The following is a 25,478-nucleotide window of genomic DNA, read 5'->3' on the forward strand; positions in this document are numbered from 1 at the left end:
TGGGCTGAGAAGTCTCACGGGGACTCGTCTGTTGATGGGTTAGTCAGCCCGATGGCCAGCCGGATCCATTCCGTAGCGCTGCCCGAGAGGGAGCTTTGCAAGAGCCCAGTGTCCATTGGTATTTTCTGGGGCTCTGTGTAGGGGATTGGGCTTGGCCATCTTTTCCACGGGAAATGCCTCTTCTTTGGAACAGCAGCTCCCAGGAGTTCATGAAACTTCTTCTCAGCTTGGGAAAGGGACGACTAAGGGGTGATGGGAAAGATATTTGTGCTGTAAAAACAGCAGGGCCCCCAGGGAAACTGGTAAATAATCCCAGTGCCCAGGCCTGATGTTACCTACCCCCACACAATTCACACGGCAAACCTGGCTTCCAGAGCACAGGGGGAGTCTGTGGGCTCATTGCTGGGCCGTAGGGTGAAGCAGCAAACCAGCCTCCTCCTGTGGGGCCTGTGAGTGTTGCTGAATCTGGGCCCCTGCACCTGGGGAACGGCAAACAAAAGGTCTGGGGGCCACACAGAGACCCCACTGGGCTGAGCAGGAAGTGGCTGGGACTTTGCTTTGTCTTTGCCTGTGGGCTTATCTGTCGGCAGCCTGGAAACCTCCTGGCTCCTCAGACCACTGGTCTGGATGGAGCGTTACAGAAATCGGAATAATGGAATTGCTGTGTAGACGCTCCCATTGTTATTTCAGAGTAATGGCCGTTATGCCCAAGGAACGCTGCTGTGTAGATGCAGCCTCAGAGAAATGCTTTCATGAGCATGTGGGAGGAGCAAGGGCTCCTACAATGTCAGGAGAGATGGGGAAATGAGGTCACCTCTCTAGATATAAAATAGAGGATGTGTCAGGAGTGGGATTTGAACCAACGTCTCCATTTGGGGACCAGAACACCCAAATAAGAGAAAGACAGGTCCTTGAGTCTGGCACCTTAGACCACTCAGCCATCCTGACACCCATGCAAGTGCCTCTAGTGGCAGTTTTCTTATATGTGTGAGTTGCTCGGGGAGGCAGCAGGAGCACCTCTCTTTCCCCACCTATCAGCCACTCTACAGCCCAGCTGGGTTTATCCCCACTCACCTTGTGGGGTGTTTTGCAGGGAGCTGACAAGAAACAGAAGAGGAGAAAACTCTGGCTGGCAGAACTGGGGCTTGGGATTGTCCTGTGCCAGGGAGTCTGTGTCAGTGCCTGGGGATCCTGAGCTGGGTGGCTCCTGGGCTTGTTGGCTCCATACCAGGGGTGTCTCTTCTGCAGGGCGATGCTTCTTCCCAGGGCTAACACTTATCCCTGTGACACACTTTGTGCAGGGACGGTTGCTGGTCTTTGTGCCACAGTACGTGTCTGGGATGTGGGAGTGAGGAACCTGCCTCAAATAGACACGTATCCGCCCTTCGCAGTGAGACCACGTAGCCCTGGCTTTGACTGGTGCCTGGCACATGGGGAATTAGATCTAACGGGAGATTTCTAGAGCCCCACAACAGCTGCTGCTCGCATGCAGATGTGCACATCTGTCTGGGGTTACTGGGCACCCGGCCTGCCTTCTATCCCTGCCAAGCTGGGCAAAGCGGCATCACTGGCTCAGGGGTTCCTCTCCTCAGCGCGCTGCAGAGAAAGCTCTGTGTGTTAAAGGGCCTCAGGGAGCCCAGAGCAGAGGGAGCTGGGAATCTAGTCCCATTGATCCCCTCACCACTCACACACACACACACACACACACACAATCCCAGCCCCAAGCACCTCCACATCCCTAATCCTGTGCCCTGACTTCTCTACCCTCCCACATCCTCACCCCTGTCCTGAGCTCCACCCCCAACATACAATCCCCAGATCCCTGCCTTGAGCCTCTCACACTCCACTCCACACTGTAATTTCTTACAGGTATTTTAATTTTTACAGGTACTGTCCTATCCCAATCCCTTCCCCAACTTCCTGCCTTGAACTTCCCCCTGTAAGAAATGTGTCACTTTCACCCCTGGGAGCAGCTCAGCCATGCAAAGGGGCTGCCTGGGGCAGGACATTAGCCCTGGAGGGCAGGGGTGGGTGTGGCAGTGACATCACAAGGGCCCTTTGCAGCCTCTCAGCTTATTGGCTAAAGGAGGTTGGGAGGTGATGACCTCACAGAGAGTCCATGACAATGGCCAGGTGGGACAGGCTGCAGGGCAGAGGAAACCTCAGAGACTTTGCTGCAGGGAGTCTCAGAGCCCCCCATGGCTTTGCTGCAGGGAGTCTCCTTCTGGAGATCTGCCCTTGAGGCCAGAGAGAGAATGAGGGTCACAAGGACGAGTGTGAGGAGGAGCCTCCTTGGAGCCTTTTCCTTTCCCACGACTAACTGACCTAGAAGGCAGACGTCCCTGTGGAGAAGGTAAGAGGGGCTATGCTACTACAGCAGGAGAATTAGCTCAAGTGGTAGAGCGCTTGCTTAGCATATGAGAGGCAATGGGATTGATACCCACATTCTCCACTAATGGGAAAAAGCCCCATTTTTCCTCTCACAAAGGTACAGGCAGCCAGAGGGCTAAATGTCTCCAGTGGCCCCCTCCTGCTTCCTACTTTGTCTCCCCCAAAACCAGCCAGGCTGGGGGCAGAAGGCTGCTGGGACTCAGCCTGGCAGTGACTGAAGTGGTGGAGACAGGCCCCAGGGGGCAGAGTTGCCCCACTGGGAAAGTGCCTGCTACACAGGGGAGGGGGGAGAGGGGCAGTGGTTCCCTCCACATGGTCTCCAGCCAGATCCCTGGGGGTGGGGCCTTGGCTGCTTCCTTGCTGACCTAACAAGAGAGCTCTTTGCCCTGCCTCCATGATCCTCATCATAAAGCTGATTGGCTGGCTGAGAATGCCACTCAAGGGCACAATCGCTCAGCTGCCTGGGATGCTCTGAGTGATGGAGCAGACTGATGGGAGGTGTCAGTGGAGTAAATCAGCCATCTGGTTCCTGAGCTCAGCCCATGCGGGAGGCAGCCAGGCAGCTGGGAGGGAGTCAGAGCTGGGCAGGACCAGGGGACGGGGACGGGAAAGGGGCGAGTCAGAACAGAGACAGGGGAGCAGTAAAGAACATCCACAAACCCAGCCTAACTGCTTGGCCGGCTGCCATGCGAACCACGAACCCATCCGCCCACAGCGCTTTCCCCGCCCAGCCCCACAGCTGCTCACTGAGCCCTGAGCCCCGCCCAGCCCCACAGCTGCTCACTGAGCCCTGAGCCCTGTCTAGTCAGGGGCTCAGGACTCTGCCCATGGAGCTGCCATGTCTTTTCCAGGGCCCTCCAGCATTTCAACGGGCACAGAGAGGAGCCTGCTGCACCTAGAGAAATGCCAAAACACGGGACTGAAGCCGGGACCTTTAGATGGCCAGTCCAATGCTCACTGAGCTGAGCTACCGTGGCTGCTACAAGCTGGTTTTCTTGGCCTCTAATTCTCTTTCCCAGGTGCTTGGCAGCCCTGCCCCACACAAGAGCTGTCGCCGTGCACTGCCCAGGAAGGCAGGACCAGCATTTCTCTCCCCCCCCATATGACTCGCTCTCTCCCCCGTTTTGTGCCTTAGCTCCTGGGCTGACCCAGTGGCTGAAGTGGTCGGCACCGTGGGGAGGAAATTGGGCAGCTAGACCCTGTTGGGAAGACTCCTGGAGCGACTCGCTTCCCTGCCAACTGAGCCCTCTGGGGCCTTCACTCCTCATCTGCAGCCCCCTGCTCCCTGCCTGGGCAGCTCCAGGATCCATGATTCCCCTGACGCCTGTTGAGCAGCCCCTGCCAGCCTGGCCCTGTGGTGCCCTCGCTCCTGAGTTGCAGCCCCTGCCGTCTGGCTGGAGTAAGAATTTGATATCTGTTTACATTTGTATTTCTGGTTTAATGATGTAGCAATGTGGGATTTCTGTTAAGGCAGGGATAGAGTTTTAGGCCTTTGGTTCAATATCTATTTCTTTGTTCTAAGGTTTAGTAAGTGAGAGACAGAATCTTGTCTTGTGTCCATGTTAACGAGATTAGAGGAATGCTGGAGTGTGATTTGTTTGATTAGGGCTTAATTTACAAGGCCTTGTGCTTTTCCTCAATATAAAACACAGGAGCAGGTGCAGGAGCTACAGAGGTTACATTTGCAGGATCTCTGGGTGGAGCTGACACCCCCAGGGAATCACAAGGGCACTTGGCGCTGGCTCTCCTGTCCCAGGAATTGTAGCCAGAGCCCTGCCTTGCCAGTTGCCTCTGCACTCACTCCAAGCTTGTGGTTTCCTTCTTCCCAATGTTCCTATCCAACCAGCCTTTTCCTGAGCCAGCAGTTCCATGGGTGGCCAGGGGAGGCCTCTTCAGTGTCCCAGAAGGACACAGGAAAATGTGAGCAAATGCTACAACAAGGCACCACCAGGAGTTGAACCCAGGATCTTCTATTTAGGGGGGAGGTACTTTAGCTAGCTGAGCCATGGTGCCCTCCTTAGTTAAGTCTACGTTACAGAGTTTTTCCAGGATAACTCTCTTAGCCCAGGAAAACTCTGCCACATCCAGGGAACAGGTCCACTTTTTCAAATCACTTTCCAAAAAAGTTGGCATGATCTTTCGGAAGACCTGTATTCCTCATTTTATTAGGAATAAGGGCTCTTCTGAAAGAGGAGGTTTTCCCCATGGATTGGCTCCGTGTAGATGGACCAAATGTTGGAAAAGTCTCTTCTGAAAAAAGTCTCTCTAAAACTGTTCTAATTTATGGTTGCAGACAACACCTTTCAATTCCAAAGTGCAGCCATTCCCCATTTCCCTGCAGCCCTGGCAGGGTCTCAAGGCCTGTGTAGTCCAAGAAATGTGATTGGCAGCTGGTACCCACAATCCTATTGTCAGTTGCAGTGCAGGGCTCTGACAGTTTGTACCCAAGGCAGCCATCTTGCTAGCCTTGCACTAAAGCTGGGCAGGAGGGGAAAGACTCTCTTCTTCAAACTAGAGTTGAACCAGCAACCTAAAACTCACTAGCCAAGCATACACTACAGTCCTCTGCTCTGCCAGCTGAGCTACCAATGGAAGCTTGAGAGATGCTGGATTGTCTAGCTTGGCCCTTCTACAAGTGTCAGGGCAAGTGCTAACCCAGGTGGGCAGCATCACAGGCCAGGGGCTGAAGAACTCAGGAGTACAGGGGTTGTCACAGGTACGTCTCATGGAAAAGGACCCCTGAGTGAAACCTGAGCTAGATCCATCCATGTCACAGCAGAAGATAAGAAGTTGGGCTCCTATCGTGGGTCCTTTTTGTTCCAGGATCTTTAGGGACGCTGCAGGGGCAGAGCCACAAAAAACAAACCACTTGAGTGGATCTTGGTCTAGCCTCTTACTTATGCTGCTCCCTCTCCCAGACAGTTCCTACACCCAAGGCAATAGCTCCGCAGCCAAATGTATGTTGTGGTGATTTCCCTCAGCCTAGAGCCAGCGCAGGGAGTCGAACAGGTTTCTTCACCTCTCTCAGAAGCAGGGAACCCACATTTTCTGAGGCCTGGGCCTGAGACTGCCTGCCTTTCGTGCCGGGGGCAATAGGGAGAGCCTGGCAGCTGCTAGGACCAAACATGAGGGCAGCCGGGGAAGCAGCAAGATTCGGCCCCCTGCATCTCTATCCAGGCTGGTAGGTTCCATGGCCCCAGCACATCCCAGCCTCCTGCTGAGCCAGCCAGATAAGAGACCAAGCGCAGGTGGGCATCAGACACCCAGCAGGAGGCACAAAAACCTCTTCTCACCAGCCTGAGGACCAGGAAGCCAAAGCACAGGGAGTGGGAGGTTTCCAGGCTGAAGATGGCAGGGCCCCAGGCACAGCAAAGCCGCTGCCATGGAACTCAAACCCTCAGGCTTTTGGTCGCCAGTCAGATCCCTTCTCCCTCAGGCCATGCAGCCCCTGTTCCCTCAGGCAGCCCTTAGGAAGCACCATGGAGGCTCAGACCCACAGAAAATGGCCTGGAACATGCAGTATCCAGCAGGCAGGAAGGGCCATGGGGCCGGGGGCTGAGGAAGCCAGGGGAGAAGAGGGGGAGTTCTGGGAAACCCAGCGGCTGTGGGGAAGCAATAAGGGCCGAGTGCCTGGCAGCCACCTGAGGGGAAAGGTGCCCAGAGGGAGCAGGGCCAGCCAGGCCACCGGTGTCACGTCAGCCCTCAGGGCTCCTCCTCCTGCCCCCTGAGCTCAGACCTCCCTGGGCCCTTCTAGTGCTGCCTTGGCCTCCAGCAAAGCCCTAAAGTTCTGGCTGGGCTACTCCCCCCCTCCCTCCCAGGCCCAGGTGAGAGCAGGTGTCTCAGGCCCTAGAGCAAGGACTCAGAGCAGCTGGCCTGAGGGGACAGGTGCAGGGGCTGTGCCCTGGAGCTCTGCTGCTTGTGTGAGCGGAGGAGGGCGGGGGAAGGCCTGGGGTAGCCTCCCTGCAAATGCCATTTCTCTCTCCTGACAGAGAGGCTGCTGGTCCCAGGGCTGGGCTGCATCCCAGCTCCCTGGCTCCCATCAGCACTGGGCCTGGGGCAGGGAGACGCACGTTTGAACCCTGCTCCCAGGCACAGACTGTTCTCCCGGCCCCAGAGGGGCAGCACGTGGCCGGGTTTGTATCACACACAAAATGTTGCGCTGCCTCCGCCTGTCAGTGTCTGAGCCTAAAGGTTTGTTCTCAAGGGGAGAAAGGCCCAAGCAGGGCGACGTTCAATGGCCAGTCACAGACACAGAGACGTCAGACCCACCCGATTCCCAGCAGTGCGGGGGAGTCTGCAGGCGTGAGAGTCCCTCTGACACCCACCACTCGGCTTTCGGCTTTAGCCCTGCCATGTAGACATACTCACAGTGAAGAACAAAAGGATGAAATGGTGCCTGCAGCCTTTCAGAACGACCCCCGGCCACCATCACCAAGTACCAATGTCACTGCTTATTAGAGAAGATCTCCTCACACAACCATAGCCAGTGGAGTGTTCTCGCGAGAGACACTGGAGGAAAAGGGGCGGCCCACATAAGGGTCCCAGTGATGGTGTATTCACCGTTCAGTCTGGCCTCAGGATGAGACGTGTTCGAGCCGAGGAGAGTAAAAACCCCTCGGGGATGGATGACGTGGCTCAGCTGATTCTCAGCCGTCTAGGAACAGGCTGTTTTTCTAACTCAGCATTTTTCTACTGTGTTGAAACAAATAAACAAAACACAGTTTCCCTCCAGCTCTACCTCAAAGAGCATTTGGAAGAGGTGACCTAAGTCCCTGTAAATACCTTGCAAAACAAGCCAAGCTCCAGTGAGATGACCAGGCCACACCAGGTGCAAGCTCCGTTGCTGTCCAGCACAGTGGGCCCGTCAGGATTTCCCTGTGGTGGAGTGTGGCCGTGCCTTCCTGCTACAGGAGTCCAGTAGGGACATGCTACACGTTATCCTTTGGGAAGTGTCTCGTGTATAGTACAACACTAACAGCCTGTTGCCCCTGTTCTTACTTTGTATTGGAGGAGTTTGTGGATCAACATGGGGGGGTGCTGTTATATTTGTGTTATAGATCTGCAGTATGTAAAATGAAAAGCCCCGTTTTAAATACAAATATCTGGACCACATTGCAGATCTCCTGTAAAGTTTTAGGGTGCATCTACACAGCACTCTTAATTCAAAATAAGCTACGCAATATGTGCTAAGCTATTTCAAAATACCTTATTTCATAATTTAGCACAATCTACACAGTGCCAAATTTTGAAATAACTTGCTACTCTGAAACACCCCTTAACGCTTGTGGAAGGAGTGTTACCAGGATGTCAGAATAAGCCACATGTTATTTTGAAATCTATTTCAGAATAATGGGCTGCTTCAATAGATGCAGAATAGCTATTTCGGGATAGCTGCAGGATCCTGAAATAGCTCCTCCGTGTAGACGTACCCTTAGAAAGCAGCAAGAATTAAAGTAAGCCCTCAGCAGGGGAGAGGAAACTGAGACTTGCGTTTTGTGGTACATGTGGGGCTTGGACAAAAGCTATTGGTGTTGTTTTGGAACATGTCACAGCTTAGGAAATCTACCAGCAGTATTCTCCAAAGGAACTTCAATGAAAATGCCCATATTAAGGGAAATACCCACATGGACTCAGGGAGACAGGCTGAAAGTCGTGTTCCATACTCAATAGAAACAAATAACATTTTCTTCAAAAGTTGTTTGTACAGAAGTAACAAGACTCATGTTTAAATATGAATCTTCATGGCACACGCCCAACAAGCGCCCATGACCTCAGTGTTGGTGCATGAGACCAAACTCCCTCCACTCATGGATGAAAACTCTTAGTGAGACACTAGTTACAAGTGCTGCCGGCTGCCCCACAGTCACAGGGGAAGGCAACTATGGCTCCTGTGGCGGGAGCTCTGGCTGGAGACCCCAATGAGATTACAGGACACAGACAGGTACAAATCGCTCCCTGCTGCTGACCAGCTTATCCCCAATCACCTCCCCCGGTCCCCAAACTCTGATTGGTTAATTCTGTGTCCTACCACACCCACCTCCACCTGTCCCCAGCCCGGCTGTTAGTTCTGCCCCTGCCCAGCCCCCGTCTCTGCCCATTTGCTCCTCCTGCAGCCCCAGGGGTTCTTCCCCTTCCCATCCCTGGGACTGCAGCGAGGGAGGGGGAGGAGCTTTCAGGCATCATAGAGATGAGGAGCCAGGGGCTGGGTGAGGGGAGTCCTGTGAGGTCACAGAACCTGGGCTGTGTGAGGACAGAGAGGCTGATTTCAGGGGCACAGGCTGAGCGGGGATCCCAGCCCCACCCAGAGCCAGGGTCGGATTCTCTCCCCAGGGAGTGAGCCCGGTGGGAAAGTGAAGATCGGGGCCTCATCACCAGCATCGATAAATGTCACCTGCCCCCGGCCACAGTCCAGACAAACCCGGATCCTGCAGGGGGGGCTCAGGGACAGCGGGGTCACAGGGGAGGTGAGAGCCCGGAACTGACCCCCCCACCGCTGCACAGCCCAGATCCCCCCCTCAGGGCTAAGGCTGATCCCTCCCTTCCTGCTCACAGACTCTCTGGCCACCCCCACAGCCCAGTATCGCCCATCCCCCACCTCCACCTCCCAGCAATGTCTCCCCGAGGTGAACCCCTCACGGCCCAGCACACAGAGCTCAGGGTCAAATCTCTCTGGGTTGTGGGGCAGTGGCTGCCGTGTGTTTTCCCATCTCACATGTTTCCCATCCTCAGACAGGACGAGGTGGGGATGAGCCGTGTCTGGATCCAGAGTCACCGTCGCTGGGGAGAGAGAATCAGGGTGTGAGGGGCAGAGCTCAGCCCTGGGGGCGGCTGGGGCCATTTCTCACCCTCCCCAGCAGCCCTGTTGTGGCCGGGACAGGCCTGGGCCCCAGGGAGCTGCCTCTGCCCTGGGCCCTGAGACTGAGCCGAGCTGTCACTGCAGCGCCTCAGCCTGGGCAATGGGACCCGGTTCGTCAGTTTCTCATTTGTGTGCAGAGGCTGCAGCCTCCTGCCCCCAGCTCGGGCTGCTCCACCCCCAGGGCCAGGCCCAGAGCAGGAGGGTTCAATGGGGGGGGGGCAGGAGGCAGGTTCCAGCTTTAACCCCCAGAGGGAAACTCCCTCCCTTGCTGCAGCCTCCACCCCCCGCCCAGGGCACAGAGGGGAGGGGGCAGCGCGGGGGAAGAGCCGCCTCACCCCAGAGAGCAGGGCCTGGGCATTAGTCACCCCCAGGGCAGGTGGAGGGTCCAGGGCTCCTCAGGGCAGCCGGGCTCAGTGGGAGGAGCCCAGCTCTGGCTTCTGGCCTGGCCGGGGGCAGGGCTCTGGGGAAGGGGATCTGGGGTGGGGTCACTGGGAGGGGCCAGCCCAGGGCAGAGGCTGGTGCCCAAGGAGGGGCTGCGCTGATCAGCTGCCCCGACACAAAGCGCAGCCCCTGCCTGCAAAGCCCCCTGCCTGCAAACTGTGCCCATAGTGGGAAATGGGGGGGTCCGACCATCCCATTGCTTAAAAGGGGCAGGACATCACCCGTCGTCCTTCTGACCCAGTGCCCCTGGGGCTCCTCACCGCTCAGTGGGCAGGTTTGGGCTCTGCCTGTCGTGGTCACTGGGGTTTTGGTTGGTGACTTGAGCTACGCGCTCAGGAAGGTGTTTTCAGTCTCCACTTGAAACCTCACCCTGTCTGAAAGCTCCCAGGGACTTTCCTCTTGCTCTCTCCAGTGCAGAGGGCAGCGTGTCTGGTGAGGGAAGGGAGAAGAGAGGTGAGACTTCAGGAGTCCATATTGCCCACGACATCCCCAATCCTAACACACAGACCTGGGTTTTCGTTACAGCAGAGACACACTTGGGTACGTCTACACTGCAGAGAAGATGGAGGCTGCGCCTGTTGATCTCCCAGGGCTTGAATTAGCAGTTGAGTGAAGACAGCTAATCAAACTGAGGGGTGCTCGTGTCAGTGCTCGTAGCCCTCAATTCATGAGGAGTAAGGGAAGTCGGACGGAGAATGCTCTTCCTTTCTCTGTCTGCTGGCAACAGCCAAGTTAAGCTACATCAACTTCAGCTACTCAATTAACATAAATTGTGTAGATGCACCCTCAGGTATTTAATATAAAAGGGTCTGAATCCTCCTACTTCATCCTTCACTCAGGCCTCTCCCAGCAAAGGAACCAACGTCCCTGCAGCCTCACAACCAGCCCAGGACAATGTGTGAAGAGATTCGCTTTCTCCTCAACATCCCTCCTGCCCTTCAGACTCCACAGGTTTTGGCTCATTCACTTCCTGATATTTGTCACAGCCTAAGCCCAAATCCTGCCAAGACTTTGGCCTCCAAGTAACTTCATCCACTTGGGTCCTTTGACACTAGCGGGAGGTTCAGAGTTTGTGAACTCCTGGCTCTACCTGTGAGCCGTGGGGTCTGTGTACTCAGCGTCCCTGCAGAGAGCAGCACGGAGCTGGGCGTGTTTCTGTCCGTGTGTCATCCATTTTGTGTTCCAACAGTTGCTGTTATTACAAAGTGGCTTTTGGAACAAATAAGGTTCAACCCAAGTGTCTGGGACGGCAAGTGGGTGCCATTCTCACCTCACAATTCAACAGAAGCCTCATCTAACAGGGAACCAAATGACCAGAATCGGTCTCTTTCCTTGGCCTCAGACACGTCACTCACTCTCCCCTCCCCCGTCCCTTCTCGGTACCTGTGAACTGCCTCAGTGTCTCTGACAGCGCAGTCGTTTGCCGGGAGAAACCCCTGACTCGCTTGTCCAGTTCAGGAGAAATCTCCTCTGGCGGCTGGAACGGCCCCGTCTCACACCTGGGGAGAGACAACATCACATGGTGACACTGCACTGAGTGACTCAGTTCCCCAGCTCTGGCCAGTGAGTCGCTGCTCTGCTGGGCCTGGAGTTCGAATCCTCCAGTTCTCCCAACCCGAGAGCAGAGGCAGCGCAGCCCTTGGCCCTGCAACGTCCCCTCAAAGGTCCCATGAACAGTCTGCAGCTCTGGCTGGGGGGACAAAAGGGGAACTCACCCCTTGGCCTCCAGGCGCTGAGGGGCAGGAGGTTCCCAGGGGAAGGGCTGTAGGAATCTGCCCACTAGGGACTAGACAGAAACACCAGCTCCCCCCTCCCCAGCCCATTCCCACAGGTCTCCAAACTGACCTCAGGTCGGACAGACTCTGGGTCCCTGCTGTCCTGGGCTGAATGTGCCCAGTGCCCAGCAGTGCCAGGCCCATGTCCCACCCCACAGCCCTGAGGCAGCCAGTCCCCAGGGAGGTGACAGCTCCAGGAAACACTTGAGCTCAGACTGTGCCCTGAATGGGGAATTCCAGAGTCTGCTGGGCCAGGGGAGAGCCGCAGGCTGAACGCTGATCAGAGATTTGTGCCCAGCCTGTCACCTTCCCCTCACATCTGGCTGCAGGGCCCTGGGGAGATGTGGTGCCAGCGTGAGCTCCAAGCTCTTTCCCTGCACTGAGCAGTGTGAGGGGAACAAGAGACACCTACCTGCTCAGGGTGCTTCTCATGTCCTAGAGGGGAGAGAGAGAAAAGAATCTCAGCCCCTATGGACACACACAGGGGACCTCAGGGAAAGTATTTTGCAAACCTGGGAAGAGAGGCCCTGCCCTGACCCCAGGAACATGGATCCCCTCAGCGAATGGGGCTTTGCCATCTCTAGTAGCTCTGTGCCTGTGACTCTGCAAAGCACAACAGTCACATGGCAGCAATGCACCCGCCGAGTTACACCCAGATCTGAAGGCTGGACCCCAATGCTTGTGATTCAGGAGCCTCCCTTCCCTGAGTGGGGAGCTGGGACGTTTCTCTCCCAGTCTCACCTGCAGGAATTCACTCGCTGGCTTCTGACACGTCCCCTCCAGCTCACTGATCCGCTCGCTGAGACGGGAAATCTGAGCAGAGAGTTTCCTGACAGTGTCAGTCTGGAGCCTCCCAATCTCCTCGTCCAGCTTCTCCAGCCGGGCCAGCAGGAGTCGCTCTTGTTCCTCCAGGAACTGACGCAGCTGCTGAAACTCGGCCACAATCTTCTGCCTCTCGGCTTGTGTCTGTTTCTGTGTGAAAACAGGGAAAGGGCTGGTCAGGGGAATGGGCAGAGCCTGAGAACCTGTAATAACATCTCTGGGTTCTAGGCTGGGGCATCCCTCAGTCTCCTGTTTGTCCCCTGTATCCCTCTGAAAGGGATGATTCCCTGCCTGCCATAAGCAGCAAGTTCTGTTATTCTTGGGCTCTGGGAAATCACACCCAGAGCTGCAGGGGACAGAACTCAGCACCAGTGTTCTCTTTAATCTTCTCCATCCATGTGTGGAATAAATTTGTCAATGTGCACTGAGACATGTACATGTGCACCACCAATTGAAACATAATCCAGCTGTGAACATTCTTCTAATCAGATGGGCACCATCTGAATCTCTCCTGAGCTGCTGCCCAACATTCAGACCTCCCCCTGCCGGTCCATAGCCACAGGCACCTACCAGACACTCCTGACTTCTCCCCTCCCCCGTCGCTTTCCATCCCAGCAGCTTTTCTCTCTCTTCCCTCAGAGTCTTCAAATGGGCCTGGATTTTCCCCTGAGGAAACAGAAATGAGCTGGGAGGTTTCATTGTGAGGCTGAGAGGGGTGGGGAACGGGGCGTTTTCCCACCCACAGCCCCAGTGACTGTTGGTCCCAGTCGCTGTGTGACATCAGGGCCCCCAAGCAGATGAAACCTTATTAATACAGCCTGGGAGTGTGTCAGAATCTGACTGTTACCGAGGCAAGTTGAGTCTGTTTAGTGGTTAGAGAGAGATCTCAGTTATCAGTGCGTATTGTTGGTGTGTGTGAAAAAATTGGCGGCGCAGCCCGGGACCGGCCCTGACTCGCACTGGGGCTGAATCAACACATCTCTGTGTGAGGGGATTGAAATAGCGAAGTGATGCCAAACCCAGGAACCACCAGGGCTTACACAGGGGCTGGGAGCTCAGCTCTGGGGGCTGCCCTGGTTGGACACAGCTTGACTTGGCCCCAGGGCCAGCCTATTAGTTATAGGGAGGCTCAGCAGAGCAACGTCAATGTGCCCCTGGGCAGATCACCAGGCTCTTCTGTCTCCCCCCCTTCCCCATCTGAGGGCCTGAGGAGGCCTTTTGTCCAGCTTTACGCTGCACAGTCCCAGTTCTGTGGGGCTCTGTCCTGCCCGGTGGGGACTCAGCCCTGGCCGTGGCTTTGTCTGGTGAGAAAGGGACAAGGGGAGACTGAGGGTGCAGCAGGAGGGGGCGGCACCTCCACGCAGAATGACGTAGGCGGGGATGGTCTGACCGAGGCAGGGACAGGCCCACAGAGGCCGACCAAGCGTTGAGGGTGGGCCTGGGCAGGTAGACGTGAGCATGTCCTGTGCTCTGGGGATGGGTCAGTGGCCCCCATAATTAAACAGGCTGATTTGTAGTAAGCAGGGTTCAGGTTTGCCCCAGCGCTGCCCTAAACCCTTTTTAGAGCAACGCCCTCTGGGCAGGTACCCGCTGCCCCAGTCCCTGGTACAGCTCCCGGCAGCAGTGCATTCTGGGAGATTCCCACAGGCTGCCTGGTGGGACTAACGGAACCTTGCTGGCTGGTCTGTGCCCAGGTACCCACTGGCACAGGTCAGACCGGCACCGGGCAGCTCCAGCCTGGGGGTAGTTCTGCTCCAACCCAGTCTGATCCCAGTGGTGCCTGGCACGGCCCTGCACTGCCTGTAGCCCTGTTGTGGGTGGACTCAAGGCACTCGGGATCCCACACAGTGTCCAGCCCTGTGATCTCATGTAGTGCTGGCTGCAGCATCTGAGTTTAACCCCTCATGGAGCAGCCCAGGAGTTCAGCAGCCCAGTGGGAAACCTCCCCTCCCTGCTGGGCCTGGGCCGGTAGCAAGGCGTCTTTCCCTCCTAACTCACACATTTCATCACTGAGATAGCAACATGGCCTAGTGGTTAAGCTCATGGACTGGGTCTGGAGTTCTATGCTGAACTCAGCCACTGACTCACTGAGTGACTCCTGAGCCTTTGTGCCTCAGTTTCCCTCTCCACGTTTTGTCTACCTAGACCAGTGTTTCCCAAATGGTGCTCCACAGAACCCTGGGGTTCCGTGAAGTGGAACTCAGGGTTCCATGAAAAAATTCTACTCCCCTGCCCGCTACAGAACCCGTAGGCAGCTCCCATTGGGGCTTTGCCGGCGAATCAGGCTTCTGGGGGCATGCGGCTTTGGCCCTCCACCACCCACTGCGGCTGCCCCATCCCTGCGCATGACGCAGCCCCTCCTCACTCCATAGGACTGCCCTGTCCCAGTGCCTTGCAGCCTCCTCCTCCTCGTGTGCAGGCGGCAGCTTTTACAGTGACTGCTACTGCTGGGAGGGGGAGCAGTGGCCAGAGCTGAGGAGCTGCTCCTAGACCTTGGCGTTTTTAAACTGCCATCTGCGTGGAACCTGGCTTGGGCTCTGCTGCCCTCCCCACCCACCTGGGGTGTGCTTGGGCTCACTGCCCCCCATGTGCTGCTGCTCTCTCTCCCCTGAGCCCCTCCCCAGCCTGCTGAGAAAGTGGCAGAGTTTGATCTGGCAGGGAAGGTTGGGGTTTCTACACCCTCCCCGCCTGTCAGCAGGAAGCCTGATGGTGCTGCAGCTGCACTGGGTTCCCTGCTGCATGGGCAGGAGAGGGGGAAACTGAGCTCCCCCCCCCCCCCGAGGAACAAGAGCACGCTGCCTGGAGGCTTTCCCTGCTGTAGCAGGGTGCCAAGCCAGGTATGCGTTCCCCCTCATGCCCAGACCCTGCACCCATATCCCCCTCACTACCCTTCCCCCACCAAGAGTCCACATTCCCAACTTGCTCTGACACCCTGCCCCCAAGTCCCCTCCTGTACTCTCCCTTCTGGCCAGACATCCTGCCACAAGACCCTTCTGTACCTTCCCTCCTGGCCAGACACCCTGTCCCAAGACCTTCCTGGCCACACACCCTGCCCCAAGACCCCCTCCTGGCCAGACATCCTTCCTCAAGACCCCTCCTGTACCCTCTCTCCTGGCCAGACACTCCGCCGCAAGCATTCTCCTGTACTCTTCCTACTGGCCAGGACATTGCAGATCATCTTTGTGATTTATACACAAACATTATGAAGTATTTTCCAACCATAAATGACAACAATAACTGGATTTGAAATCCATTCAGTATAACAGGAAAGCCAGTCAGTTTTTCTATGAAAGATTATGAAAACCTAATCAAAATCACTTCAGATGCCCAATTAATACAAAAATGTAAAGACGTTTCTCTGATTACATTTTGGGGCGGCTTTTGTCAAGAATATTCAGCTTTATCAAGACATGCACTTCGTCAGTTGTTACCCTTCACCAGCACATACTTGTGTGAAACTGGGTTCTCAAATTATGCGCAACAAAAACAAAATACAGAAATCGACTGAATGCACCTCCAGATATGCAAATCCAACTTTTTAGAATAAAATCAAATATAAAAATAATTTGCCAAGAAAAAAAGAAAAATCACTCTTCACATTGAAAACTGCCAATATAATTCATATTAGTTTTTTAGCTTTATTTTTTGTACACATTAAATGTGATTTTTGTTTTTAAATATGTCCAATTAAACTAAATGTTGATCTCATGACCTTATTTAGCATTTATTCATTATTATTATCCTTACTTATTTGTGGTCTACTTTTTCAGCTCCATATACCAGAGACTAGACTGTCTTCTTGGGGGGAGAAGAGGGATTGTGTTTTTTTTCCCCCTGGGTACCCTAGGCCCAGCTGGAGGGGTTCTGAGTTTAAAAGGGTTCCGTGGCCAAATAAAATTGGGAGACTCTGACCTAGACTGTAAACTGCTCAGGGCAGGGATTGTCCCTGGCTGGGTTTTGTGCAGAGCCCGGATCTCACGTGGGGTCTGTCAGGGCGACTGATGCAAACAAGTAATAACCATAAATTCTAGTCCTCAAATCTGTAGTAACAGCCGCTTGTAACCCCCCTTCTCCAGTCTGAAGGCAGCACATTCCCATAGCCAGCCTGCTGCTGACCCATACCCCTCCCATTGGGTAACGGCCCCTCATTTCCTCTGCGGGGGAGGGGGGCCTGGGTCTAAAACGATTCCGCTGAGCATCTTAGAGAAGTTTCTCTCAGCCGGTGTCTCTAATGACTTGCTCTGTTGCCTCAGTTGCCCCTGGCCAGAGCATTTCTTTTGTCACAGCCTCTTCCAGGAACAGTCAGGGAAATTAGCCAGTGAGTAAAACCCAGAGTAATTCCCAGCAGACAGGGCAGCAGTTCCCTACCTTGTACTCCTGGGCAGCCTCAGCTATGGGCAGCACCGTGTGCTCGCGGTGAGCCCGGGACCTGTCGCACACCACGCAGATGGGGGCTTGATCCTCCTCGCAGAACAGCTTCAGCGCCTCCTGATGCTCCTCACACACCCCGCCCCCGCCCGACTCCTTCACTGCCTGCAGGCTCAGCTGTTTGACTAGTTCTACCATGTTTGCCAGTGGCCTGTTGGGCCGGAGGGGGCCCTGCTGCACCGGGGCCCTGCACTGCGGGCAGGAGGCAGCGGGGTTGGGTCCCTCCCAGCACCGGCTGAGGCAGGTGCGGCAGAAATTGTGCCCGCAGGCTGTGACCACCGGGTCTGTGAAATACTCCAGGCAGAGGGGACATGTCGCTTCCTCCTGCAGGCTTTTTACAGGGCTCACTGCAGCCATGGCTCCTCCGGGCTGGGGAACAGGGTTAGTTTCAATTTCCTGAGCTCAGCCTATGCCCCGCCTCCAGCAACAACTGGCTGTGCCCTTCCCTGGAGCTGACTCAGGTTGTTTGCTGGATTGGAAGGAGCCAATGAGGACAACACAGCCCTGGAGGCTTTGGTGAGCAGTGTCCCACTAGGGCTCTGGCCCTGGCACCCACTCCTGGGATGATGTGGAGGGTCCCTGGGGCATCACGTTTCCCAGAGTCCACCGGGCTGGGCTGATCAGCTCCCAGAACTGTGCGTGTAAGGAGCGAGAGTGAGGCTTGTGCAGAATTCATTGTGTGATGTGGACACACAAAGTAATAGTTGAGTATTTGTGTGTATCTACTTACATGCTCCCAGTTGCACAGTTTTACCATGTTCAATTTTCACAGCAGTGGGAAAAGTTAGGGGGAGGGGCAGGCAATATTTGGCTCAGACAGTAACTATTCAGTGACAGACACTGAGATTCAAAGAGTAAACCACAAATTGTCAATGTGACTCCCAAAACAGACTAAGTCAAGTCCTTGAACTCTAAGAAGTTCTCAGGCAGCCTCTGTTCTTTCTGGGCCTGTGTGTAACTTTCAGTTACTATGAATGGAAAGATTTGTCCCTCAGTTTGTGAGTGGACAGTGAAATTGAGGTTCCCTGGCATCTAAGAACAAAGGTCTGCTCCCTTCAAGCCCAGTGACACCCAATTCTCAGGCCAAACGCTTATTCCAGCTGAAATCCATGTTTCAAGGGCCTGATTCTGACGTGCGCTAAGGCTGCTCTGGCTCCTTCTAAAGGAGCGTCAGTGTCAATAACCCTGCTGATATTAATGACTTTACGGGTCTCATGCACACAGGAGCGGCCAGGCTGGGTCAGACAAAGGCCCCTCCAGCCCAGTGTCCTGTCTGCTGGCAGTGGGCAATGCGGGTGCCCCAGAGGGAATGAACAGAACAGGGAACCCCAAGTGAGAGCCCAGGACACTTCAGTGCTGAGATTTGTAGGATACTGGGGTGTCTGTCAAAGCCCCGTGGGATGAAGTGGGAGGTTCGTAGGGTTGTGGGGGGCCCATAGGGACGATTGTAAGGGACTTGCAGGAGAGGTTGTGGGGGGCTCGCAGGGGGGTGTCACGATCGCAGGGAAGGTTGTGGGGGGCTCACGGGGGGGTGTCACGGTCGCAGGGGAGGTGGCAGGGGGGTTGCAGGGGGTGTCGGTCGCAGGGAGGGCTGTGGGGGGTTCGCAGGGGGGTGTCACGGTTGCAGGGGAGGTGGCGGGGGGCTCGCAGGGGGGTGTCATGGTCACAGGGGAGGTGGCGGGGGGGTCGCAGGGGGTGTCACGGTCACAGGGGAGGTTGTGGGGGCTTGCAGGGGGGTGTTACGGTCACAGAGGAGGTTGTGGGGGTGGTCGCAGGGGGGTGTCACGGTCGCAGGGAGGTTGTGGGGGTGGTCGCGGGGGGTGTCATGGTCGCAGGGAGGTTGCGGGGGTGGTGGCAGGGGGGTGTCACGGTCGCAGGGGAGGTTGCGGGAGTGGTCGCAGGGGGGTGTCACGGTCGCAGGGAGGTTGTGGGAGTGGTCGCAGGGGGGTGTCACGGTCGCAGGGGAGGTTGCGGGAGTGGTCGCAGGGGGGTGTCACGGTCGCAGGGGAGGTTGCGGGAGTGGTCGCAGGGGGGTGTCACGGTCGCAGGGGAGGTTGCGGGAGTGGTCGCAGGGGGGTGTCACGGTCGCAGGGAGGTTGCGGGAGTGGTCGCAGGGGGTGTCACGGTCGCAGGGGAGGTTGTGGGAGTGGTCGCAGGGGGGTGTCACGGTTGCAGGGGAGGTTGCGGGGGTGGTGGCAGGGGGGTGTCACGGTTGCAGGGGAGGTAGCGGGGGTGGTCGCAGGGGGGTGTCACGGTCGCAGGGAGGTTGCGGGAGTGGTCGCAGGGGGTGTCACGGTCACAGGGGAGGTTGTGGGGGGTTCGCAGGGGGTGTCACGGTCGCAGGGGAGGTTGCGGGAGTGGTCGCAGGGGGGTGTCACGGTCGCAGGGGAGGTTGCGGGAGTGGTCGCAGGGGGTGTCACGGTCGCAGGGGAGGTTGTGGGAGTGGTCGCAGGGAGTGTCACGGTCGCAGGGAGGTTGTGGGGGTGGTCGCAGGGGGGTGTCACGGTCGCAGGGAGGTTGTGGGAGTGGTCGCAGGGGGTGTCACAGTCGCAGGGAGGTTGCGGGGCTGGTGGCAGGGGGGTGTCACGGTCGCAGGGAGGTTGTGGGAGTGGTCGCAGGGGGTGTCACGGTCGCAGGGAGGTTGCGGAGATGGTGGCAGGGGGGTGTCACGGTCGCAGGGGAGGTTGCGGGAGTGGTGGCAGGGGGGTGTCACGGTCGCAGGGGAGGTTGCGGGAGTGGTCGCAGGGGGGTGTCACGGTCACAGGGAGGTTGCGGGAGTGGTCTCAGGGGGTGTCACGGTCGCACGGGAGGTTGCGGGGGTGGTGGCAGGGGGGTGTCACGGTCGCAGAGGGGTTGGGGGGGCTCGCAGGGGGGTGTCACGGTCGCAGAGGGGTTGGGGGGGCTCGCAGGGGGGTGTCACGGTCGCAGAGGGGTTGTGGGGGGCTCGCGGGGGGAGTCACGGTCACAGGGGAGGTTGCGGGGGTGGTCGCAGGGGGGTGTCACGGTCGCAGGGAGGTTGCGGGGGTGGTGGCAGGGGGGTGTCACGGTCGCAGGGGAGGTTGTGGGAGTGGTCGCAGGGGGGTGTCACGGTCGCAGGGAGGTTGCGGGGGTGGTGGCAGGGGGGTGTCACGGTTGCAGGGGAGGTTGCGGGGGTGGTCGCAGGGGGGTGTCACGGTCGCAGGGAGGTTGCGGGGGTGGTGGCAGGGGGGTGTCACGGTCGTAGGGGAGGTTGTAGGAGTGGTCGCAGGGGGTGTCACGGTCGCACGGGAGGTTGCGGGGGTGGTGGCAGGGGGGTGTCACGGTTGCAGGGGAGGTTGCGGGGGTGGTCGCAGGGGGGTGTCACGGTCGCAGGGAGGTTGCGGGAGTGGTCGCAGGGGGTGTCACGGTCACAGGGGAGGTTGTGGGGGTGGTCGCAGGGGGGGTTGTGGGGGGCTCGCAGGGGGTGTCACGGTCACGGGGGGGTTGTGGGGGGCTCGCAGGAGGGAGTCACGGTCACAGGGGAGGTTGCGGGGGGCTCGCAGGGGGTGTCACGGTCACAGGGGAGGTTGCGGGGGGCTCGCAGGGGGGAGTCACGGTCACAGGGGAGGTTGCGGGGGGCTCGCAGGGGGTGTCACGGTCACAGGGGAGGTTGCGGGGGGCTCGCAGGGGGTGTCACGGTCACAGGGGAGGTTGCGGGGGGCTCGCAGGGGGTGTCACGGTTGCAGGGGAGGTTGTGGGGGGGCTCGCAGGGGGGTGTCACGGTCACAGACGGGGTTGTGGGGGGCTCGCAGGGGGGAGTCACGGTCACAGGGGAGGTTGCGGGGGGCTCGCAGGGGGTGTCACGGTTGCAGGGGAGGTTGTGGGGGCTCGCAGGGGGTGTCACGGTTGCAGGGGAGGTTGTGGGGGCTCGCAGGGGGGTGTCACGGTCACAGGGGGGGTTGCGGGGGGCTCGCAGGGGGGAGTCACGGTCACAGGGGAGGTTGCGGGGGGCTCGCAGGGGGTGTCACGGTCACAGGGGAGGTTGCGGGGGGCTCGCAGGGGGGAGTCACGGTCACAGGGGAGGTTGCGGGGGGCTCGCAGGGGGTGTCACGGTCACAGGGGAGGTTGCGGGGGGATCGCAGGGGGTGTCACGGGTGCAGGGGAGGCTGTGGGGGCTCGCAGGGGGCTGTCACGGTCATAGGGGAGGTTGCGGGGGGCTCGCAGGGGGGTGTCACGGTCACAGGGGAGGTTGCGGGGGGCTCGCAGGGGGTGTCACGGTCACGGGGGGGTTGTGGGGGACTGGCAGGGGGGAGTCACGGTCACAGGGGAGGTTGCGGGGGGCTCGCAGGGGGTGTCACGGTCACAGGGGAGGTTGCGGGGGGCTCGCAGGGGGTGTCACGGTCGCAGGGGAGGTTGTGGGGGCTCGCAGGGGGGTGTCACGGTCACAGGGGGGGTTGCGGGGGGCTCGCAGGGGGGAGTCACGGTCACAGGGGAGGTTGCGGGGGGCTCGCAGGGGGTGTCACGGTCACAGGGGAGGTTGCGGGGGGCTCGCAGGGGGGTGTCACGGTCACAGGGGAGGTTGTGGGGGGCTCGCAGGGGGGAGTCACGGTCACAGGGGAGGTTGCGGGGGGCTCGCAGGGGGGAGTCACGGTCACAGGGGAGGTTGCGGGGGGGCTCGCAGGGGGTGTCACGGTCACAGGGGAGGTTGCGGGGGGCTCGCAGGGGGTGTCACGGTCACAGGGGAGGTTGCGGGGGGCTCGCAGGGGGGTGTCACGGTCACAGGGGAGGTTGCGGGGGGCTCGCAAGGGGGTGTCACGGTCACAGGGGAGGTTGCGGGGGGCTCGCAGGGGGGAGTCATGGTCACAGGGGAGGTTGCGGGGGGCTCGCAGGGGGGAGTCACGGTCACAGGGGAGGTTGCGGGGGGCTCGCAGGGGGGTGTCACGGTCACAGGGGAGGTTGCGGGGGGGCTCGCAGGGGGTGTCACGGTCACAGGGGAGGTTGCGGGGGGCTCGCAGGGGGGTGTCATGGTCGCAGAGGAGGTTGCGGGGGGCTCGCAGGGGGGTGTCACGGTCACAGGGGAGGTTGCGGGGGGCTCGCAGGGGGTGTCACGGTCGCAGAGGAGGTTGCGGGGGGCTCGCAGGGGGGTGTCACGGTCGCAGAAGGGTTGCGGGGGGCTCGCAGGGGGGTGTCACGGTCACAGGGGAGGTTGCGGGGGGCTCGCAGGGGGTGTCACGGTCACAGGGGAGGTTGCGGGGGGCTCGCAGGGGGTGTCACGGTCACAGGGGAGGTTGCGGGGGGCTCGCAGGGGGTGTCACGGTCGCAGGGGAGGTTGCGGGGGGCTCGCAGGGGGTGTCACGGTCGCAGGGGAGGTTGCGGGGGGCTCGCAGGGGGTGTCACGGTCGCAGGGGAGGTTGCGGGGGGGCTCGCAGGGGGTGTCACGGTCGCAGGGGAGGTTGCGGGGGGCTCGCAGGGGGTGTCACGGTCGCAGGGGGGGTTGCGGGGGGCTCGCAGGGGGTGTCACGGTCGCAGGGGGGGTTGCGGGGGGGCTCGCAGGGGGTGTCACGGTCACAGGGGAGGTTGCGGGGGGGCTCGCAGGGGGGAGTCACGGTCACAGGGGAGGTTGCGGGGGGCTCGCAGGGGGTGTCACGGTCACAGAGGAGGTTGCGGGGGGCTCGCAGGGGGGTGTCACGGTCGCAGAAGGGTTGCGGGGGGCTCGCAGGGGGTGTCACGGTCACAGGGGAGGTTGCGGGGGGCTCGCAGGGGGTGTCACGGTCACAGGGGAGGTTGCGGGGGGCTCGCAGGGGGTGTCACGGTCACAGGGGAGGTTGCGGGGGGCTCGCAGGGGGTGTCACGGTCGCAGGGGAGGTTGCGGGGGGGCTCGCAGGGGGTGTCACGGTCGCAGGGGAGGTTGCGGGGGGCTCGCAGGGGGTGTCACGGTCACAGGGGAGGTTGCGGGGGGGCTCGCAGGGGGGTGTCACGGTCACAGGGGAGGTTGCGGGGGGCTCGCAGGGGGTGTCACGGTCGCAGGGGAGGTTGCGGGGGGCTCGCAGGGGGTGTCACGGTCGCAGGGGAGGTTGCAGGGGGCTCGCAGGGGGTGTCACGGTCACAGGGGAGGTTGCGGGGGGCTCGCAGGGGGTGTCACGGTCGCAGGGGAGGTTGCGGGGTTGGTGGCAGGGGGGTGTCACGGTCACAGGGGAGGTTGCGGGGGGCTCGCAGGGGGTGTCACGGTCACAGGGGAGGTTGCGGGGGGCTCGCAGGGGGTGTCACGGTCACAGGGGGTTGCGGGGGGCTCGCAGGGGGTGTCACGGTTACAGGGGGGTTGCGGGGGGCTCGCAGGGGGTGTCACGGTCACAGGGGGGTTGCGGGGGGCTCGCAGGGGGTGTCACGGTCACAGGGGAGGTTGCGGGGGGCTCGCAGGGGGTGTCACGGTCACAGGGGAGGTTGCGGGGGGCTCGCAGGGGGTGTCACGGTCACAGGGGGGTTGCGGGGGGCTCGCAGGGGGTGTCACGGTCACAGGGGGGTTGCGGGGGGCTCGCAGGGGGGTGTCACGGTCACAGGGGGGTTGCGGGGGGCTCGCAGGGGGGTGTCACGGTCACAGGGGGGTTGCGGGGGGCTCGCAGGGGGTGTCTCGGTCACAGGGGGGTTGCGGGGGGCTCGCAGGGGGTGTCACGGTCACAGGGGAGGTTGTGGGGGGCTCGCAGGGGGTGTCACGGTCACAGGGGGGTTGCGGGGGGGCTCGCAGGGGGTGTCCCGGTCGCAGGGGAGGTTGCGGGGGGCTCGCAGGGGGTGTCACGGTCACAGGGGGGTTGCGGGGGGCTCGCAGGGGGTGTCACGGTCACAGGGGGGTTGCGGGGGGCTCGCAGGGGGTGTCACGGTCACAGGGGAGGTTGCAGGGGGCTCGCAGGGGGTGTCACGGTCACAGGGGGGTTGCGGGGGGCTCGCAGGGGGTGTCACGGTCACAGGGGGGTTGCGGGGGGCTCGCAGGGGGTGTCACGGTCACAGGGGGGTTGCGGGGGGCTCGCAGGGGGGAGTCACGGTCACAGGGGAGGTTGCGGGGGGCTCGCAGGGGGTGTCACGGTCACAGGGGGGTTGCGGGGGGGCTCGCAGGGGGTGTCACGGTCACAGGGGGGTTGCGGGGGGCTCGCAGGGGGTGTCACGGTCGCAGGGGGGGTTGCGGGGGGCTCGCAGGGGGTGTCACGGTCGCAGGGGAGGTTGCGGGGGGGCTCGCAGGGGGTGTCACGGTCGCAGGGGAGGTTGCGGGGGGCTCGCAGGGGGTGTCACGGTCGCAGGGGAGGTTGCGGGGGGGCTCGCAGGGGGGAGTCACGGTCACAGGGGAGGTTGCGGGGGGGCTCGCAGGGGGTGTCACGGTCACAGGGGAGGTTGCGGGGGGGCTCGCAGGGGGGAGTCACGGTCACAGGGGGGTTGCGGGGGGGCTCGCAGGGGGTGTCACGGTCACAGCGGGGTTGCGGGGGGCTCGCAGGGGGTGTCACGGTCGCAGGGGGGGTTGCGGGGGGCTCGCAGGGGGTGTCACGGTCGCAGGGGAGGTTGCGGGGGGCTCGCAGGGGGTGTCACGGTCACAGGGGGGTTGCGGGGGGCTCGCAGGGGGTGTCACGGTCGCAGGGGGGGTTGCGGGGGGCTCGCAGGGGGTGTCACGGTCGCAGGGGAGGTTGCGGGGGGCTCGCAGGGGGTGTCACGGTCGCAGGGGAGGTTGCGGGGGGCTCGCAGGGGGGAGTCACGGTCACAGGGGGGTTGCGGGGGGCTCGCAGGGGGGTGTCACGGTCACAGGGGAGGTTGCGGGGGGCTCGCAGGGGGTGTCACGGTCACAGGGGAGGTTGCGGGGTGCTCGCAGGGGGTGTCACGGTCACAGGGGGGTTGCGGGGGGCTCGCAGGGGGTGTCACGGTCTCAGGGGAGGTTGCGGGGGGCTCGCAGGGGGTGTCACGGTCACAGGGGGGTTGCGGGGGGCTCGCAGGGGGTGTTACGGTCACAGGGGGGTTGCGGGGGGCTCGCAGGGGGTGTCACGGTCGCAGGGGGGGTTGCGGGGGGCTCGCAGGGGGTGTCACGGTCGCAGGGGAGGTTGCGGGGGGCTCGCAGGGGGTGTCACGGTCACAGGGGGGTTGCGGGGGGCTCGCCGGGGGTGTCACGGTCACAGGGGAGGTTGCGGGGGGCTCGCAGGGGGTGTTACGGTCACAGGGGGGCTGCGGGGGGCTCGCAGGGGGTGTCACGGTCACAGGGGAGGTTGCGGGGGGCTCGCAGGGGGTGTCACGGTCGCAGGGGAGGTTGCGGGGGGCTCGCCGGGGGTGTCACGGTCACAGGGGAGGTTGCGGGGGGCTCGCAGGGGGTGTTACGGTCACAGGGGGGTTGCGGGGGGCTCGCAGGGGGGTGTCACGGTCACAGGGGAGGTTGCGGGGGGCTCGCAGGGGGTGTCACGGTCGCAGGGGAGGTTGCGGGGGGCTCGCAGGGGGGTGTCACGGTCACAGGGGGGTTGCGGGGGGCTCGCAGGGGGTGTCACGGTCACAGGGGGGTTGCGGGGGGCTCGCAGGGGGGTGTCACGGTCACGGGGAGGTTGCGGGGGGCTCGCAGGGGGGTGTCACGGTCGCAGGGGAGGTTGCGGGGGGCTCGCAGGGGGTGTCACGGTCACAGGGGGGTTGCGGGGGGCTCGCAGGGGGTGTCACGGTCGCAGGGGAGGTTGCGGGGGGCTCGCAGGGGGTGTCACGGTCGCAGGGGAGGTTGCGGGGGGCTCGCAGGGGGTGTCACGGTCACAGGGGGGTTGCGGGGGGCTCGCAGGGGGTGTCACGGTCACAGGGGG

General features: G+C 60.5%; 1 protein-coding gene across 3 annotated transcripts in view; it reads right to left on the bottom strand.

The window, feature by feature from the left end:
* Positions 1-18,173, bottom strand: part of LOC112545764 (zinc finger protein RFP-like) — a 151,913-nt gene extending 133,740 nt beyond the window's left edge. Inside the window, exons 1-7 of one of the 3 annotated variants that reach the window (XM_075909483.1) lie at positions 16,654-18,168; positions 12,856-12,951; positions 12,205-12,435; positions 11,876-11,898; positions 11,072-11,187; positions 10,058-10,117; positions 8,029-9,168 (exon numbers count right to left, since the gene is read on the bottom strand). In XM_075909483.1, the coding sequence (XP_075765598.1) occupies positions 8,657-9,168; positions 10,058-10,117; positions 11,072-11,187; positions 11,876-11,898; positions 12,205-12,435; positions 12,856-12,951; positions 16,654-17,070 (1,455 nt within the window). In that variant the 5' untranslated portion in view covers positions 17,071-18,168 and the 3' untranslated portion in view covers positions 8,029-8,656. Of the gene's footprint in view, positions 1-8,028; positions 9,169-10,057; positions 10,118-11,071; positions 11,188-11,875; positions 11,899-12,204; positions 12,436-12,855; positions 12,952-16,653 lie in introns of those variants that run through there. The other 2 variants (XM_075909484.1, XM_075909485.1) reach the window with 2 other exon arrangements.
* Between the last annotated feature and the right edge of the window lie 7,305 nt (positions 18,174-25,478).

This window comes from Pelodiscus sinensis, chromosome 26 (genome assembly GCF_049634645.1).
Source record: "Pelodiscus sinensis isolate JC-2024 chromosome 26, ASM4963464v1, whole genome shotgun sequence".
Classification (NCBI taxonomy): Eukaryota; Metazoa; Chordata; order Testudines; family Trionychidae; genus Pelodiscus; species Pelodiscus sinensis.